General features: G+C 42.7%; 1 protein-coding gene across 4 annotated transcripts; it reads left to right on the top strand.

Moving 5' to 3' along the window:
• The first annotated feature begins 555 nt into the window (after positions 1–555).
• C21H15orf40 (chromosome 21 C15orf40 homolog) lies at positions 556–11,269 on the top strand. 4 transcript variants are annotated; one of them, XM_027520736.1, is made up of 5 exons: positions 556–720; positions 2,042–2,168; positions 4,238–4,365; positions 5,779–5,890; positions 11,078–11,269. In XM_027520736.1, the coding sequence occupies exons 1-4, from the start codon at positions 571–573 to the stop codon at positions 5,872–5,874; spliced, it is 501 nt and encodes a 166-aa protein (XP_027376537.1). In that variant the 5' UTR covers positions 556–570; the 3' UTR covers positions 5,875–5,890; positions 11,078–11,269. The 4 variants fall into 4 exon arrangements, with proteins under 4 accessions (XP_027376537.1, XP_027376536.1, XP_027376540.1 ...); XM_027520735.1 differs by lacking the exon at positions 11,078–11,269 and having other exon boundaries at positions 5,779–6,909; XM_027520739.1 differs by lacking the exon at positions 11,078–11,269 and having other exon boundaries at positions 596–1,356; positions 5,779–6,909.
• The last annotated feature ends 6,312 nt before the right edge of the window (positions 11,270–17,581 follow it).

Here is a 17,581-nt window from a genome sequence, read left to right as displayed (position 1 = left end):
GCTACACGGCTCATTACTCTTGCCTACTTTGTACACTTGAAAAATCCATTTTCCATCTTCTCCATTGGCAAAAGCTAAGACAACATTGAGTTTTTAAATTCAACTTTACTAAAACCTGAAAGAAATTAAAGAGAAAATAGGAACAAGTATAAACATTAATAATGGGTTTCCTGCCATTTGGATCATAGACCACCCCCTCCCCTTTTTTTTTTTTTAACCATTTGCAGTATCTCTTCATGGCTTCCCAGGAGGTACAGTGGTAAATAATCTGCCTGCCAATACAGGAGACCCAAGAGTCATGGGTTCGATTCCTGGGTGGGGAAGATCCCTTGGAAGATGAAATGGTAACCCACTCCACTCTTGCCTAGAAAACTGCGTGGACTGTGGAACCTGGCGGGCTACAGTCCGTGGGGTCTCGGAAGAGTCGGACACGACTTAACGACTTGAGCATGCATGCAGTAGTTCTTCAGGTCTTTCCAGGAAGAAGGAGTCGTGCTCCGGCCAGCCAGAAGGCGTCGCCCTCGTGCCCGAGCGGAGGCTCAGGCCAACTGGGCCACTCTCCGCTGCTGCATGCGCAGGCGCAGAGGGCTCTTCCGTCGCCTGGCTGGGATGCAGCTGTTAGGCTACGGGTTGAGGCTGCTCGAAGCTGGATCTGGTTCTCGGGCTGTCACCCGGCTCCCTTTGGGCGACATGCCTAAGAAATGTGGTGCGACGAACAAGGCCAGTGGCAATTCCCGTGGCCGCGGGAGGGTGGGCCGCAGGAATGCTGGTTGAGGAGCGCGGGAGAGAAGCGGGACACGCGGGTGGGTAGAAGCTCCGCTAACCGCTTGTTGTCTCCGAGTCCCAGGCCTCCTTCTCCCCACCCGACTCGGCTGCGCCGCAGGCCACCCGGAGAGGTCGAGCACCTGGGCCGGCGTCGCGCGTGCCTCTCCCCGAGCGGTGACTGCCGCCCCTCCGGCCTCGCTTTCGCACTCCCAGGCTCGCGCTTCGTGTTCCGGCAGCGCGGTGTGGCCTGTACTTCCCTGGGAGGCTCGCCAGCGTTCAGTCCCCTTTCCTTCCCTCGACTGTCTTCCCACCCCTCCGTCGGGAACCCACCACTTCCCATTTCCCTTCCACTGTCTCTGCAGGGCCGATTTCGGTTGGTTCCTAAGACTCGGCTCTAAATTTGCTTCCTGCTGGGAGCTTCCCCGGCGTCTCGAGGCCGAACTGCCTCCTCCTTCGCTGCGCGGTGATGCCCAGTGGGTGTGTGGTCGGCGCTCCTAGCACAGTGTACCAGTCCACAGTCCGGGCTCCTTGAGGGCAAGGGCCATGTGTCCTTATTCATCTTTACTCATCCTTTGCTTCCACACTCCCCTGGTGCGCAGTTTATGTTTGTTGAGTAGAAAGTTCCTAGTACGGCTTCTGACACATAGTAGTTCTTTAAATCAGCTTCCCGGGTGGCTCAGCGGCGACGAGTTCGCCTGCCAGTGCAGGAAACAGAGATCCGATCCCTGGGTTGGGAAGATCCCCTGGAGGAAGAAGTGGCAACCCACTCCAGTATTCTAGCCTGGGAAATCCTATGAACAGAGGAGCCTGGCGGGCTACAGTCCACGCGGTCGGAAAGAGTCAGACACGACTTAGCGGCTAAATAACAATAAGTCCTTTAAATACCACTGTTGTTCCTTTTTTCTCCACCCCTCCCCCCTTATAAACACGTCCAGCCGTGGTTGTTCACAAACGTTTAACTTGTGCTGCTTGAAATACAAAGATAAATAATGAATAGTCGCTGCCCCTGAGGAATGGGAAATGCAAAGGAGCCGGCTCTAAGGTTTACCAAGGCAGGAAAAAAACAGTGGAGTTGATGGGGAGGCTTTGTGGAATAATTGATTTGAGCCGTGAAAGATGTTGGAAGACCATTCTAGATGACCAGAAATCCTTGGACATGACTAATCAGCCTAATTTGCCTTGGTTAAGGGTGAAAAGGAATCCTGGCAGGATCAAATGCGTGGGAAAGTGTTTTGTAAACTGTGAAGCTGTAGTGTGGTTGTTCTTGTCGTTTTAGGGTAAAAACCAGAGCAAGGAACCAGAGAGACCACTTCCTCCCTTAGGTCCTGTGACAGTTGATCCTAAAGGCGGTGTCAGCATAGCCATCCATGCCAAACCGGGTTCCAAACAAAATGCTGTGACAGGTATACTTGGACCCTGGGGTAGGGATCTTGTATGAAGGACTCAGCTGTCCCCTGCTCCATCCTTCTTTTGCCTTAGTTTGCTGAAACTTGATCCTGTATGGTCAAGTGTATTTTTCACGTCTGCAGTTAGAGGCTCCTCCATTTTTAAACTCTGAATTCTAATTTAAAGGTATAATCTAGTGCTTAAAACTGAATATGTGTATATTTAAAGCATACCAAGTTAGATGAAAAACCACTGAACACTCTTTTTTTATATTTTATTAGCCAGTATTATGGTGATCAGTTCAAAATACAAATACTGAATCATTATGTTGTACAGCTGTTATATGTCGATCATACCTCAGTTTTAAAAAAGGTATTTTAGAAAGAACTTATACAGAAACGTATGTAGCCTAGATGATTCTTAGTTTGTCCTATTCCAAAAGTAGAAACGTTCAGAGAAAGATGTTTCGGTTATTTTTAATGATCATTGGTCCAAGGAGGGAGAGAACCTGATGATCAACACCTGTGTGAGCTTGTTTTCAGTCCAAGCTATGCAAAATATTTCTAGGCCCAGTTCTTTCATCTGTCAGATGAGATAATTGGCCTGTTAGAAGCTTTTAAGCTATTCCCTGGACCCCAAAAATTGCCTCAGGGTTCTCTGTGGTGGGCACAGGTGAGGTAAGCAGAGAGGACTCCTGAGAACTGTTGACATTTGCTTTAAATGTTGGAATTTCAGGGGAAATTGAGTGGAGGTGGGGGATTCTGAGTGGGGGAAAAAGTTTGAAAAGCATTGATCTGAGTAGTTTTGATTGTCTTTGTCACCCACTAAAGCTCTGTATTCCAATTTTTTTAATATTTTGAAAACAAGACCTCAGAATTGGGGTGCTAGGCCTGGTTTGTGCTTATGGCCATGTTAGCGTGGCTGTGTGTTGGCTGTCCCCTCCTTAGCCAGCATTTTCTAAGTAGTCGCTGTGGACACTGTCTCTGCATACTGTTGGAATACCATGTTTCATCAGATATAATTGGCCATCAACTGTAAGGTACACACGGTACTTTATGTACCAGTAAGACAGACAAAATCCACATCAACTAAACGTTTTCTTTCCCATCTAACACCTGGATTTCAAAGATACTAAAATTGGAAAACTGCATCATAAAATCAGTGACAGGATAGGAGAAGGGTTGTTCTACTGTCTCATTCCTGTGGACTGTGGCCATGTTTACACAGGCGAGATGAATGAGTATGGAAATGCCTGGGTAACCCCAAATGTAGGACTAGCTCAAGCTCATTTGCAAACTGCTTTGAATATATACTCCTCTCAGAAATGACATGGAGGACTGCAGGCAGGTTGCTCTTTATGAAGGCTGTATTGATGAGGAAGCCTGAACCACTTCAGAAAGCAGTGTTCATTGTCCCTGGGTTTCAAAGCATGAATTCAAGTTTATTTTTGAATCACAACATCACTTTGTAGCTATGTGACCCCGAACACATTACTTCTCGGTTCCAGTTTCCTCATTTGTAAAATGGAGATGATAAACTATAGGAATAAAGTTATTATTGGTAAAGCCCTTAAAATATGTTTGTGTGCCCTTAAACTTGGTGTAAGTGCTATGTAGCTGTTAACTAAATAAATACATTTTAAAAACATCAGAGAGGCATTTCACTGAGGTGAACCTAATGCAGTGCTGCCACTTCCCTAATGAGGAAACTCTGAACAGCCCTGTACAATCTGTGAGCTACCTCATTCACTCATTTCTCAGTGACTGCTGGGCTAAAGCCCAGCTCCCCTGACTCCTTGCCTGGGGCTCTTCCTATCAGACCAGGCGCAGTTTCCAGCTCCTAATTCCAGATTATTGCTCAAGACTCTGGGCCCACCTTGGTCAGCAGGTGAAAACCAGTTTTCTTCTCTGGGTTTCTATAATGGTGGTAGCATGTTTATGTTCCCTTAACTGATGAGCTTCATCATTCTTCATTCAGCAGTTATTCACTGAATCCCTACTGTATGCCAGACAAATGCAAATGCTTTTACAAAATATCCCCACTTCATGAAGAAAAGGAACTCTATGAGGATCTGTTCTCATTCCAGATGTGACAACCGAGGCTGTGAGTGTAGCCATTGCCGCACCTCCAACAGAGGGAGAGGCTAACGCAGAGCTGTGTCGCTATCTTTCCAAAGTCTTAGAACTCAGGAAGAGTGATGTGGTTTTGGATAAGGTAGGCCTCTCTTTCTCTCTCTCAACATCTTTGAGTACTACATCAGTCATTACTTTTAAAACACCAATTTTTTTTCTTTTCAAAATAATTGAAAAACCAGTTGTTTTTAACTCTCATATACATTTAATCACCAAAAATCTATAATTCTTCCTAGTCCCCTTCCTCCCAAATGCCTTAGTTCTTCTGAGTTCATGCCTGTACCTGCTCTGTCAGATTAAACTTGCTTGTCTCTTTCCTCAACTCATCACCTTAGTAGAAACATCTAAAATGCTTCCTGGTGTTTGTAATCTCCATTAGTGAGTCCATCAGGCACATCTGGTCCAGCATGTCCTTGCTCACTGGGAGACACTCATTAAAGAGATGGCTCATACAAAGTCCTTAATACTTCTGCACTAGAAGGGTCTGCACTAGAGGTGGTGATCAAAATCACCTGGGAATGATTTCTAAAACACGGGTTCCTGGGCATTACCTCAGGCTTACTCAAATAGAATCTGCAGGAGTAAGACCCACTCAAGCTTATATTTCTTACAACTCTGCTTGTTTTCCAGTGCTATATTCTGTAGCTCCCATCCATTGATTAGTAGGCTTCCCCTAAGCAGGAAATGGCAACCCACTCCAGTATCCTTGCCTGGAAAATCTCATGGACAGAGGAGCGTGGTGGGCTGCAGTCCATGGGGTCGCAAAGAGTCGGGCACGACTGAGCGACGAGCACCAACACCTAAGCATCCATATGATCAGGCCATGCCCCTCCGCATCTCCTCCACAGCAGGTCATTTCTGATCTTCTGCCAGCGCGCATGCCCTAACATCTGCCTAAAAGCCCTCCCCATGCTTCCACCTGTGCACCTTCTACCCATCTAGATAAATACCTGCTCAGAATTTACTTTCTTTAAAGGATGTTTCTAAACAAATCCTTCTTATAGTTGTCTTAATCGGTTGTGGGATCATAGCACTTGGATATGTGGTCACGTTTTGTTTGGAATTTTTCAGAAATGTGTAACAGTATAGAGAATAGCAATCCTGTATTTAGAATTATTTTTAATCAAAGTTTATATTGCAATATTTGTTTTGGTAATTTAAACAAAAATATTACTTGAAAACAGAATACTGTACGTCCAGATTCCATACTCATTTTGAAAATGCCTAATTTTTATTACTACAGAATTGATGGATGAAGGTAAAACTTCTGGGGAATTGTAAAAGAAAAAGAAAAAAGTACTGAACTGGAATCTGTCTTTGGATAGACCAGAAATGGCTAGGAGAAAGCAGCACTAAGCTACCAGGAAAACTAGCCCACCTGTGACAGCCCCACAAGGACACGGTGGTGTATCCTCAGCAACTGAAGTCTGCTGTCACTAACAGCATTAGAAAGTTTAGTGTGTTGTCCTGACACCGATTTTTCCTTTTGGTCCAGGGTGGTAAATCTCGTGAAAAAGTGGTGAAGCTTTTGGCCTCCACACCTCCGGAAGAGATCTTGGAGAAATTGAAAAAGCAAGTTGAAAAGAAATAAAAGCAAGAAATGAAAAGTACGTCCTTGAGAAACTTTTTTTATTGCTAATGATGGAGAGACTGTTAAAATACACTTAAATACACAGAATGTGTAAATATATTTAATAAGAACAGGACTCAAAAAAGAAGTATGAAGGTTAAAAGTACTGGACATGGAACTTAGGTTCTCAAATCCCTGATCCCAAACAGCTCGGGACATGTTACTCTGTTTTCACAGAATTACAGAGTACAGAACTGGAAAGGATATTTAGGATGACCTGATTCAGCCCCTTTCATTTTGTGATGAGGCTTCTGACTTCAGAAGTTGAGAGTATTCAGGATCACTTGGTGCAAGATGGCAACTAGAACTTAGATCCTTTGGCTTCTAGCTGAATGCAGTTTATCCTGGTTGTAAATTAGAATGGTAATATTTCCACAGCAATTACTGGAATTCTGGGGACTGCCTTCTAATCCAGTTTAAAAGTGACAGAGGAAACCTGTCACACTGCTTCGTAGTGTAACTTTATATTTTAAAATGCTTATGTAAATGGCTTCCCTGGTATCTTAGCTGGTCAAGAATCCACCTACAATGCAGGAGACCCTGGTTCGATTCCTGGGTCAGGAAGATCCACTGGAGAAGGGATAGGCTACCCACTCCAGTATTCTTGGGCTTCCCTGGTGGCTCAGCTGGTAAAGAATCCGCCTGCAATGCAGGAGACCTGGGTTCAATCCCTGGGTTGGGAAGATACCCTGGAGAAGGGAACAGCTACCCACTCCAGTATTCTGGCCTAGAGAATTCCATGGATTGTGTAGTTCATGGGGTCACAAAGAGTCAAACACGATTGAGCGACTTTCACTTTTATGTAAATGCAGCATTTTTTTGTCTTTTAAAAATTCTGTTGAGCATTTTGTTAAAAAGAAAGAACAATCAAGACTTGCAATTTAGAGAGTTCCCTGGCAGTCCAGTGGTTAGGACTCAGCACTTTCACTGCCACGGCCCAGGCTCAATCCCTGGTCAGGAAACTCAGATCTCATGAGCGGAACACTACCAAGCAAAGAAAAAAAAAAAAAAGATTTGTAATTTCATGTTAATATTCCTCTTGGATGGTAACTCCAGTCATCAAATCTGTTGTCCTTATGAATCTCCTAAGATCTTCAAAAGAAGACAGATGATCTGGAAACTATTTTCAATACTTGTGAAAGCCTGTCCTGTCAGAAGTCATATCTATATTGAGGCTTCAAAAACTAATAATAAGTATCTTGTTTTTAAATGTTCAATACAAACTATAGTAATTAAGGTAATCTAAATAATTACTAACTTTGCTGATGGAAGAGTTGATTTGCAGTTGTCTGCTTTGTCTAATAAGTACATGAGAAAAACCTGATAGACAAAAGTTTTTAAAAATATAAAATCCACTAAAAGGACCAATAATAAAAATGATGGATGGTAAAAGAACTGGGAGCCATTTGTCCAGTACAACTTATTTTGTTGAGAGGAACCAAGGACAATCAGTGCGGCGGCTCATCCGAAATCAGAGTAAAGGGCAGAGCACAGGTTGCACTCAGCTCCCTTCTCTTACGCCGTCTGCCCCCAGATGTGCTCTGCTTTACGTGGTCTTGGCTTCAGAATCCTTTCTGTTCTTTTTCAACACTATTCTGGTGTGTGCGCTACAGGCATTTTTTTACTTGTGGTCTTTACATGAATCCTTGTTTGTTAGGATGCTTTCCCTGATAAGTAACAGAAACCTAACTCATCTGGCTTAAGCAGTGAAGGGATTTATTAGCTCACATACCTGAAAAGTCTCAGAGGCAGGGTTTACTTAGGGGTTGGTTTGACTCATCAGCAGTTCAGTGATGTCATAAAGGACCCACCTACTTTCCTTCCTGACTTACGTCAGCAGTGCCAGCTTTACTCTCAGGCCCACTTCCTTCCTGGAGGCAAAAAGGCAGCAGTTTTGGGCTTCTCATCCACCTATCCAGTTGGAAAAAGGGCCTCTCATAAGAGCTTTGGTATTTCTTTTCCAAAAGCTCTCCATCAGCTTCTCCTTGTATCTTAGCCCAGATCAGGTCACACGAAGTTTCTAAACCAGCCCCTATTGTCAGAGAATGCCAGGTTGTAACACAAGGTGCCTAAACCAGTGACTAATGAGGAGAGTTACTCTCACTGTTTTACACTAATCAAGGTCCATCCTAGAGCTGGAGATGGGCTCAGCCTAAACAGAAACAGGAGAGAGCAGAGAAGGGGAAGTACTTGAATACAAATTAGGAAAACTTACAGAAATAGGAGTCTGGATAGGAGTAACAGATATCTACCACAATCATCTATTTAAATAGCCATATTTTAACATAGGAACGTTTTTGCCTAGTCACTTTTTTTTTGAGAAACGCACTGTATTTTTTGAAAAAAGAACATCCAGTCATCAAAAGCGGTTGCCAGAGGTAGTAACTGGTCCAGGAGCTGTATCTGGGGACATGATTTCCCTTTCTTCCTCAGCGAACAAGGTTGCCTTTTAGCAGTCTGTGCTCTCCTGACCTGCACAGGGCTGTTCCCCATTAATAACAATCACAGCTAAGGCCTGGGTACCTTGACCTGATGTGAAAGTGTAGTTAATGCAGCTTTCTTCAGCTGGACCCTGTTCTTCCTCCAAGAACATTAAGACAGGCCCAGTGACCTAGGACAAGGATACAAAACCCCCACCCCTATAACATGTGTCAGATAATATGATTATAGCTCTGCCTTCCCCCCATTAAATTTAAGTGACTGCTGTGTTTCTTGTCCTATCTGTTGTCCTGAGGGTCCAGCCTTTGAGGCAGCCCATGAACAAGGTCTGAAAGATACTTATCCAACTCTGGAGATAATATCATGGTGGTGGTCTAGCAGTGCGTATGTAATCTATCATCTTCACTTTAATACATGATAATTACTCTTGCAAAAATGATTTAATTAAGAATAGTAAATTAATAACTTCGGTGCCTGCTGCTTGCCAGACACTGCTAGGTGCTTTGTCTACACTACACTGACCAAATTGGAGGCAGAAACAGGGAGGTTGAACTCCCGATGGCCGTGAGCTCCTCCTCACTAGTTTGCCAGCTGGGGGATGGAGAGAAACAGTGCATGTGGGTGGCACCTTTACAGTGCTTAAACTTCCAAACAGCTAAAGACTCACTAAAGAGCCTCTTGATGAAGGTGAAAGAGGAGAGTGAAAAAGTTGGCTTAAAGCTCAACATTCAGAAAACTAAGATCATGGCATCTGGTCCCATCACTTCATGGAAAATAGATGGGGAAACAGTGGCTAATTTTTATTTTTGGGGGCTCCAAAATCACTGCAGATGGTGATTACAACCATGAAATTAAAAAACGGTTACTCCTTGGAAGGGAGATTATGACCAACCTAGACAGCATATTAAAAGGCAGAGACATTACTTTGTCAACAAAGGTGTCTGTCTAGGCAAGGCTATGGTTTTTCCAGTGGTCATGTATGGATGTGAGAGTTGGACTATAAAGAGGGCTGAGCACTGAAGAATTGATGCTTTTAAACTGTGGTGTTGGAGAAGACTCTTGAGAGTTCCTTGGACTGCAAGGAAATCCAACTAGTCCATCCTAAGGGAAATCGGTCCTGGGGGTTCATTGGAAGGACTAATGTTAAAGCTGAAACTCCAGTATTTTGGCCACCTCATGCGAAGAGCTGACTAATTTGAAAAGACCCTGATGTTGGGAAAGATTGAAGGCAGGAGGAAAAGGGGGTGACAGAGGATGAGATGGTTAGATGGCATCACTGACTCAATGGACATGAGTTTGGGTAAACTCCAGAGTTGGTGATGGACAGGGAGGCCTGGAGTGCTGCGGTTCATGGGGTTGCAAAGAGTCGGACACAACTGAACAACTGAACTGAAAGACTCACTTTAGGAGGCAGTACTTTTCTGGGCTTCAGGCCGCCAGCATCCCTCTCTTACATTCTGGATATTCAGTTAGGTAGTTCCTTAACCATAAAGTAGAACAGAAATGTGAGAACCCATCAAGGGCCCCTACTTCAGACTTTCTTAATGCCTGTGACTAGAGACAAAGTTTATAAGGCTAGATTTTCAGTTTACATCCAAAAGGTGGCACCATAACGCAACAGCAGAAACCCACACACAGTTTAAAGAAGGGAATGGATTCTCAATTCCTTCTGAAATGAGTACTTTTAGGAATCCCTTTCTGTTGTGCCCAACTACCAATATCAGAATCTCTGGTCCTTCTTGTCTGGTCTCCTCAGAGACATTCCTTAGACTTAATCCCCTCACATTCTGGGTTTAGCACAGACCAGAGTGTTGGCATTATTAACCAGGGCCGGCTGAGTACTCAAGAGTGTGGGTCAGCGCTTTGGTGGAGCCAGCAAGGTCCCAAGTGCCTCCCTTAACTTTGCAGCTTTCAGATATCCCATCTAGTCACTGTCTTTGAAAACAGAATTGGGCTGGACAACTGACAAGGAATTAAAAGGATGCCAGTTTATTAACTGGAGTGAAGAACACACCTGCCAAATAGACTGTGTAGTGGGATCCTCTAGTGAGTACCTTCTGTCCCTCTGGGAAATCTCTTCAGAGCCTTAGGTTTCCCCAGACATACCTGAGGAACTGGAGCACCGTGGAGGATAAGGGAGCAAGTCAAGTCCACAGAACCCCAAGCCTTTAGTCCGATTATAGAACTGTGATGCCAGGACAGTTGCTGCTAGTCACATGTGGATCCTGAGCACCTGAAATGTGGCTAATAAAATCTAAAAAGCATCACAGAAATAAAGGTCCTATTGAAAACAACACAACAGAGAAGAGGCTGAAAATATGACATGGAGTTTAGAGGGCAGGATAAAAGTGAGCAAAGAAAGGAAAATGAGAGATCCATAAGTCAGAAACAGGAAAACCAACACATAGCAGGAGGAGAGAACCGAAGAAATGGAACAAAGATTTGAAGATACAATCAAAATATTGGATAAATAAGATTATTTTACAGAACGAAGGTGTCCCAGGTGAAATATGACAGTGATCAGCAATGAAACACAACCCAGTCAAGTTCTCTGAAGGTACAAAAGCCTGTGGCCATCCAGATAAAAAGTTGAAGTCACAGGGAGGAAGAGAGAAAACATACCTGCAAACTCACATGTTGCTGATGGGAATGTAAATTTCTACACTTCTTTAGGAAATGCAGTATTTATTAAAATGAAATAATACAGGTTTTTTTAACCCAACAGTTCTATTTTTGAGACCACCCCAACAGAACACACAAGAGCGTCAGGGGATATATGGATAAAAGCAACATGGCATAGTAGAGGCAAAAAAGGAAACCGAAGTGTCTACCTATTGGAGAATGGTCATATAATCAATGGTATATCCATACCATACCATGTCATGTTATTAAAATTAAGTCATTAATTTTTAATCTATGGCTACTTACCTGGAGTGATGGCTGTTATAATCTGTTGTATGAACAAAGAATTATACACACGTGTGAATTTATATATATATATATATAAAACCTCAGTTTAATAAAGGAAAAACATATAGACCAAATTTATATAAATTTGTGTGGGCCTGGTAAAACAGACAGAAGCATTCACAACAGGGCAGAATCACTGGTTAGGTGCAGATTATTCATTTGTCTAGTTTTACTTTTTACAGTATTATTTTGTATACACACAAAACATATTAGTGAAGGAAACTTTAAAAAGAGAAACACAAACACAAAAAAAGCTCTGGACTTTAGCAGTTAGAGCAGTTTTATTTACCTCTTTCAAAGAGGCAGGAGATCCTTTAGTGAGTTAAAAGCACAGTATAAAAAAGCCATGAGATCATCATCACATCGTCCCCTCAAGGCATCTCAGAAGTCACTGAAACCCGGAGAAAACCTAACTGGTAATTAATACATGGGGCTCTCCATACCCCCTGGGGCCAGGAGTGAAAACAACTGAATTAGCCCATGAGTACACAGAGACACTGGAGATCTGTGAGCTGCACTTTATGTAATCACGTCGGCCGAGGTACCCACTCTACTTCTGGAGGCACAAACCTGATGCTGACTGGGCACTGAGTCTGTGCCCCACCCATTGATGTTTACTTTGCACAAATGCTTTCACTTAATCCTTCAAGGGGGTGATCAAATCACTTATGAGCAATTTTGATGAGGAACAACTTGTCCTCACTAACCTCCTCCCATGCCATCCCATAAATCTTAAAATCTGAGGGGTGTTATCCACAGCTCATCCCATTTTCCAGTCTGACAGCACTGATAACGAACTACTCAGATAAGCATGTGTCTCTGGCACATGCAGGCCTCAGCAGTGTTACCAGCTGCTGAGGTCACTTCCTCTTCAACCCTGGTATATTCTCAGCAGTCCAACTGACTGAGACCCATGCAGCCAGCATGGCCCTCCCCTGCCATCTCCACAGCTCATGGGATCTCTGCTACCATCCCTATTTTCCCCAAGAGCTGGTCCCAGTAAAGGTGTCAGACTACCTTACAGCTGAATGGTATAGTCTACCATCAATTCTTCGGCGACTGTGCAACCCCATAGACAGCAGCCCACTAGGCTCCCCCATCCCTGGGGTTCTCCAGTCAAGAACAGGCCCCCAAATAATTTGATGTAGCAAGACCCAGGAAAATATGGTTAGCTATTACAGCATGTCAAACCGAATAGGTCTGAATTCTTAAGCATTAATCTAAAAATTAATATCATTAATTTCTACAGATGTCAAGAATATTTACTACTGTTGGTCTTAATTCATTCTAAGCTCAAAACTGGAAAATTTTTTAAAATATCTAAGTTTATAAATCTAAACAGAGGAAACATTCTCTGAGTGACCTATATAATTAGATTTTTCACACAGAATTAACCAAAGCCTGATGTATTTCAAAGTTCCCATTTATATATATTATTTATCAAATATATATATTTAATATGTATTTTATTGGGCTCCAAAATCACTGCAGATGGTGACTGCAGCCATGAAATTAAAAGATGCTTACTCCTTGGGAGAAAAGCTATGACAAACCTAGAGAGCGTATTAAAAAGCAGAGACATTACTTTGCAGACAAAGGTCCGTCTTGTCAAAGCTCTGGTTTTTCCAGTAGTCGTGTATGGTCCATGTATGGACCATAAAGCTGAGTGCTGAAGAATTGATGCTTTTGAACTATTGTGCTGGAGAAGACTCTTGACAGTCCCTTCGACTGCAAGGAGATCAAAGCAGTCAATCCTAAAGGAAATCAGTCCTGAATATTCATTGGAAGGACTGATGCTGAAGCCCCAATACTTTGGCCACCTGATGCAAAGAACTGACTCCTTAGAAAAGACCCTGATGCTGGGAAAGATTAAAGGCAGGAGGAGATGGGGACAATAGAGGATGAGATGGTTGGATGGCATCACCAAGTTGATGGACATGAGTTTGAGCAAGCTCCGGGAGTGGGTGATAGAGAAGGCTGGCATGCAGCAGTCCATGGGGTTACAGAGTCAGACACGACTGAGTGATTGAACTGATATCAAATAAGCTTCTTTGGTTAAAACACAGGACAGTGAAAGAAAAAACCCAAAGAAACTTTTCAGTGAATTTATATATATATATAAAATATATAAATATATATATGTCAATTTATCTAACATTACCAGAGTCAGTGCTTTCACACATAGCATTTCCAGCTAACTGAAGTTTTCTAACAAGCCACCTCAAACTGGGAGTATTTATTTCCTAACAAGAACAAAAATTCCCTTTCACTACAAACAGTAGTGCTAATTAAAAGAAGTCAAAGGTCCAGAGCATAGATTTCAATACATAGCGAAATCTGTGTTTGAGTTGACTGAATCAAACAGAATACAAAGTCTAGGGAATTTTTTAAGGTGTTAAAAACTATTTAGAAACAAAGGGTAGTGCTTTCAATAGAGTTCAAAATTAGTGATATCAGTAATCTTCGGGGTAAAAGATCATTTCCTTGCTTTTTGGGATTCTAAACTTAAAACTGACATTTCATTACCCTTAACTGTCATAAAGTTTTATATTTCCTTTAGGGGAATAAAATACAAAGGGAACATTACATCCTTGTCTGTTGAGCATTATGTTATAAGGAATGTAGCTTTGGAAACCAAAACTATGCTGGGAATCTTACTGGCTTTTTCTTATATGGTTTCAAGAACCTAAAAACTATTCTTAGAGCAGTAACCCATGGTTATTATACTCTGGCTGTGCTTAATTGCTCAGTCGTGTCTGACTCTTTGTGACCCCATGGACTGTAGCCTGCCAGGCTTCTCTGTCCATGGTATTTCCTAGGCAAGAATACTGGAATGGGTTGCCATTTCCTCCTCCAGGGCAAATCCTTCTAGCACTCAAGAAAAAAAAATTTTTTTTTCCTGTCTTAAATCTCTAGTAAACTGATCTCAAAGGATACTAATTTGATGTGTTCCATAATCAACATTGTAAAGCCAGTGTCAATTTCCAAACAACAAATGCCAGTAATTTTGGTTCAACTTTGATATAAACTTTCTTTCTTCTTTTTGGCCACACCGTGGGATCTCAGTTCCCTAACCAGGGACTGCACCCAAGCCATTTACCTAGTCCTAACCACTGGATTGCCAGGGAATTCTTCTCTGTCTTCCATATTTGAAGCGTTTATTTTCTGAAGGATACAATGTTTTGTTCTTTTGCTAATCTGTATAATAATACACCTAAGGAAACAATCACACATCTTTAGTTCTCAATCTGCCTACCTCATTTGGGATTCCCTTGTAGTTTAGTTAGTAAAGAATCCACCTATAATGCAGGAGCACTGGGTTCAATTCCTGGGTGGGAAAGAACCCCTGGAGAGGGAAATGGCAACATACTCCAGTATTCTTGCCTGGAGAATCCCATGAACAGAGAAGCCCGGTGGGCTACAGTCCACTGGGTTGCAAGAGTCAAACACAACTGAGCGATTGAACCACTACCACATCCTTTATATCAATACTATGCTTTCAGTTCAATTCAGTTCAGTCGCTCAGTCATGTCCGACTCTTTGCGACCCCATGAATTGCAGCACGCCAGGCCTCCCTGTCCATCACCAACTCCCAGAGTTCACTCAAACTCATGTCCATCGAGTTGGTGATGCCATCCAGCCATCTCATCCTCTGTCGTCTCCTTCTCCTCCTGCCCCCAATCCCTCCCAGCATCAAGGTCTTTTCCAATGAGTCAACTCTTCGCATGAGGTGGCCAAAGTACTGGAGTTTCAGCTTTAGCATCAGTCTTTCCAATGAACACCCAGGACTGATCTCCTTTAGAATGAACTGGTTAGATCTCCTTGCAGTCCAAGGGACTCTCAAGAGTCTTCTCCAACACCACAGTTCAAAAGCATCAATTCTTTGGCACTCAGCTTTCTTCACAGTCCAACTCACATCCATACATGACCACTGGAAAAACCATAGCCTTGACTAGACAGACCTTTGTTGGCAAAGTAATGTCTCTGCTTTTTAATATGCTATCTAGGTGGGTCATAACTTTTCTTCCAAGGAGTAAGCATCTTTTAATTTCATGCTTTACAGTTTATCAAATCCTTCCCTCTCACTGATTAAACAAATACTTATGCAGCACCAATTATATACAACTGAGGTTTTAATGGTTACAGGCTTTCATTTCCATTCTCAAGCTCTTATATGTCTGGTCACTTGTTTTTATGATAACCCTGTGAGAGCGACAAGCGTATCCCCATTTTTGCAGGTGAACAAATAAGCTCAAAGTTTAAGTGCTTGCTTTTCTCAAGGTCGGATACCTTGTAAGACAAACTTGGAGCCAAGATTCCTTATGCTTAGTCTATATGCTATTACAAGAGACTACCTATTTGAGATGAATTTCACTTGACACTTATTTTTTTCTTCTCTACTTTTCAATGATCCTTAAGTTGCTTTGATGTTCTTTTCTGTCTCTCCCACATGCAGCAGAAACCATGTCTTTTATTTTTTCCTGATTTTAAATACACAGGGAGCAGTCTGATATAACCACTATTTACAAAAAAAAAAAAAAAAACCCACCACCACATAAATTACCCATGCTGAATTCAAAAATAACCCATGTTAAAAGGAGGATTCATCATATTTCCAAGAAGAGTTGATACTCAGACCATATATGCCCTATTGTAGCAGTGTGAAAATATTTAAGTACTGTTGGAAAACACTTTTCTTCCGAGCTTTCTGAGAGGCATCCTCCCTGGTCCCTTGGATCCAGAGATCTGCTGCTGCTAAGTCACTTCAGTCGCATCCGACTCTGTGCGACCCCATAGACGGCAGCCCACCAGGCTCCCCCGTCCCTGGGATTCTCCAGGCAAGAACACTGGAGTGGGTTGCCATTTCCTTCTCCAATGCATGAAAATGAAAAAGTGAAAGTGAAGTCGCTCAGTCATGTCCGACCCTCAGCGACCCCATGGACTGCAGCCTTCCAGGCTCCTCCATCCATGGGATTTTCCAGGCAAGAGTACTGGAGTGGGGTGCCATTGCCTTCTCCGATCCAGAGATCTAACTAGTGTCAATAGCTGGCACAGCAGACAGCGTCCAGGACCCTGCTCCAGAGGTGTGGCCCAACAGGTCAGTGGCTGTGCTTTATCAGTTGACAGGTATTTTTAATAACCCATCTGCTTTTGGGGTTCCCTGGTGGCTCAGATGGTAAAAAAATCTGCCTGCAATGTGGGAGACCCAGGTTTGATCCTTGGGTCAGGAAGATCCCCTGGAGAAGGGAATGGCTACCCACTCCAGGATTCTTGCCTGGAGAATTCCTTGGATGGAGGTGACTGGCGGATTGTAACACACGGGCTGACAAAGAGTTGGACACAACTGAGTGACTAACACTTTCACACTTCACTTTCATACCTGCTTTCAGAAAGGATCTTGGGATATAGCCAAGCCATTCTTAACTCTCTGGGCTAAGTACTCTGTAGTATAAAGACTTATCTTAGTATACCAGCACTGGCTTGTTTCCTACTGATGTAATGAAGAGGGGTATGGGGAAAACCCTTATCTTATTGTTAACGTTTTATTTATAGCTGAGCGTGAGTACTTGGTTTATCAAATCTTTTGTAATAAAACAGTTACCTGAAAGGATGGCTTTGCAGGAAGTGGGTGTGGAGGAGAGAGTTAGATCCAGAGCATATAGGAGAAGCGTATCTGGAGATGTCAACGTCTAGAGCAGATTGCTAAGAAAGAAGGCAGCAGAAGGCAGATTCAGGAAGTTGCCTTTTAATATCTTTGACCTATCATGAAACTTGTGCTCTTAATATTACTCTTAAACCAAATGAACTTTTTTCAAGAGATATGAGGACAGAGCAATAAAGCTCATCTCACCGTATTAATCAATGGACTAACTACCAAAATTTGAGGGAAAATACTTACAAGTATTTTATTTGAATAAAACCATTATAATGGCCATTAAAATGATGGGAAATATGGTGCTCATTCTGAAAGGAAGTTTCAGCATCACTGGATTTACAGAAGAGGAGGCAGCAAAAATGCACATCTGGAGGTGAAATAACATTGTAAACTCAACCTACATTAAATACCATAAAAGTAAATAGAGTCAAAATACAGCATTATTTACATATAACTGAGAAGAAAGGGAACATTACAGAGTTAAACTTTTGCATAACGTGTAATGTTTATGTAAGCAAAAGCCTTAGAGTTTGTGTAAAATGACTGTGTGCCTTAATCCCACTCACCACTAGATTTATAAATAAGACACTGAAACTGAGACTG

The sequence above is a fragment of the Bos indicus x Bos taurus genome, chromosome 21 (assembly GCF_003369695.1).
Source record: "Bos indicus x Bos taurus breed Angus x Brahman F1 hybrid chromosome 21, Bos_hybrid_MaternalHap_v2.0, whole genome shotgun sequence".
NCBI lineage: Eukaryota > Metazoa > Chordata > Mammalia > Artiodactyla > Bovidae > Bos > Bos indicus x Bos taurus.
This window is presented reverse-complemented; position numbering and strand designations above follow the sequence as displayed.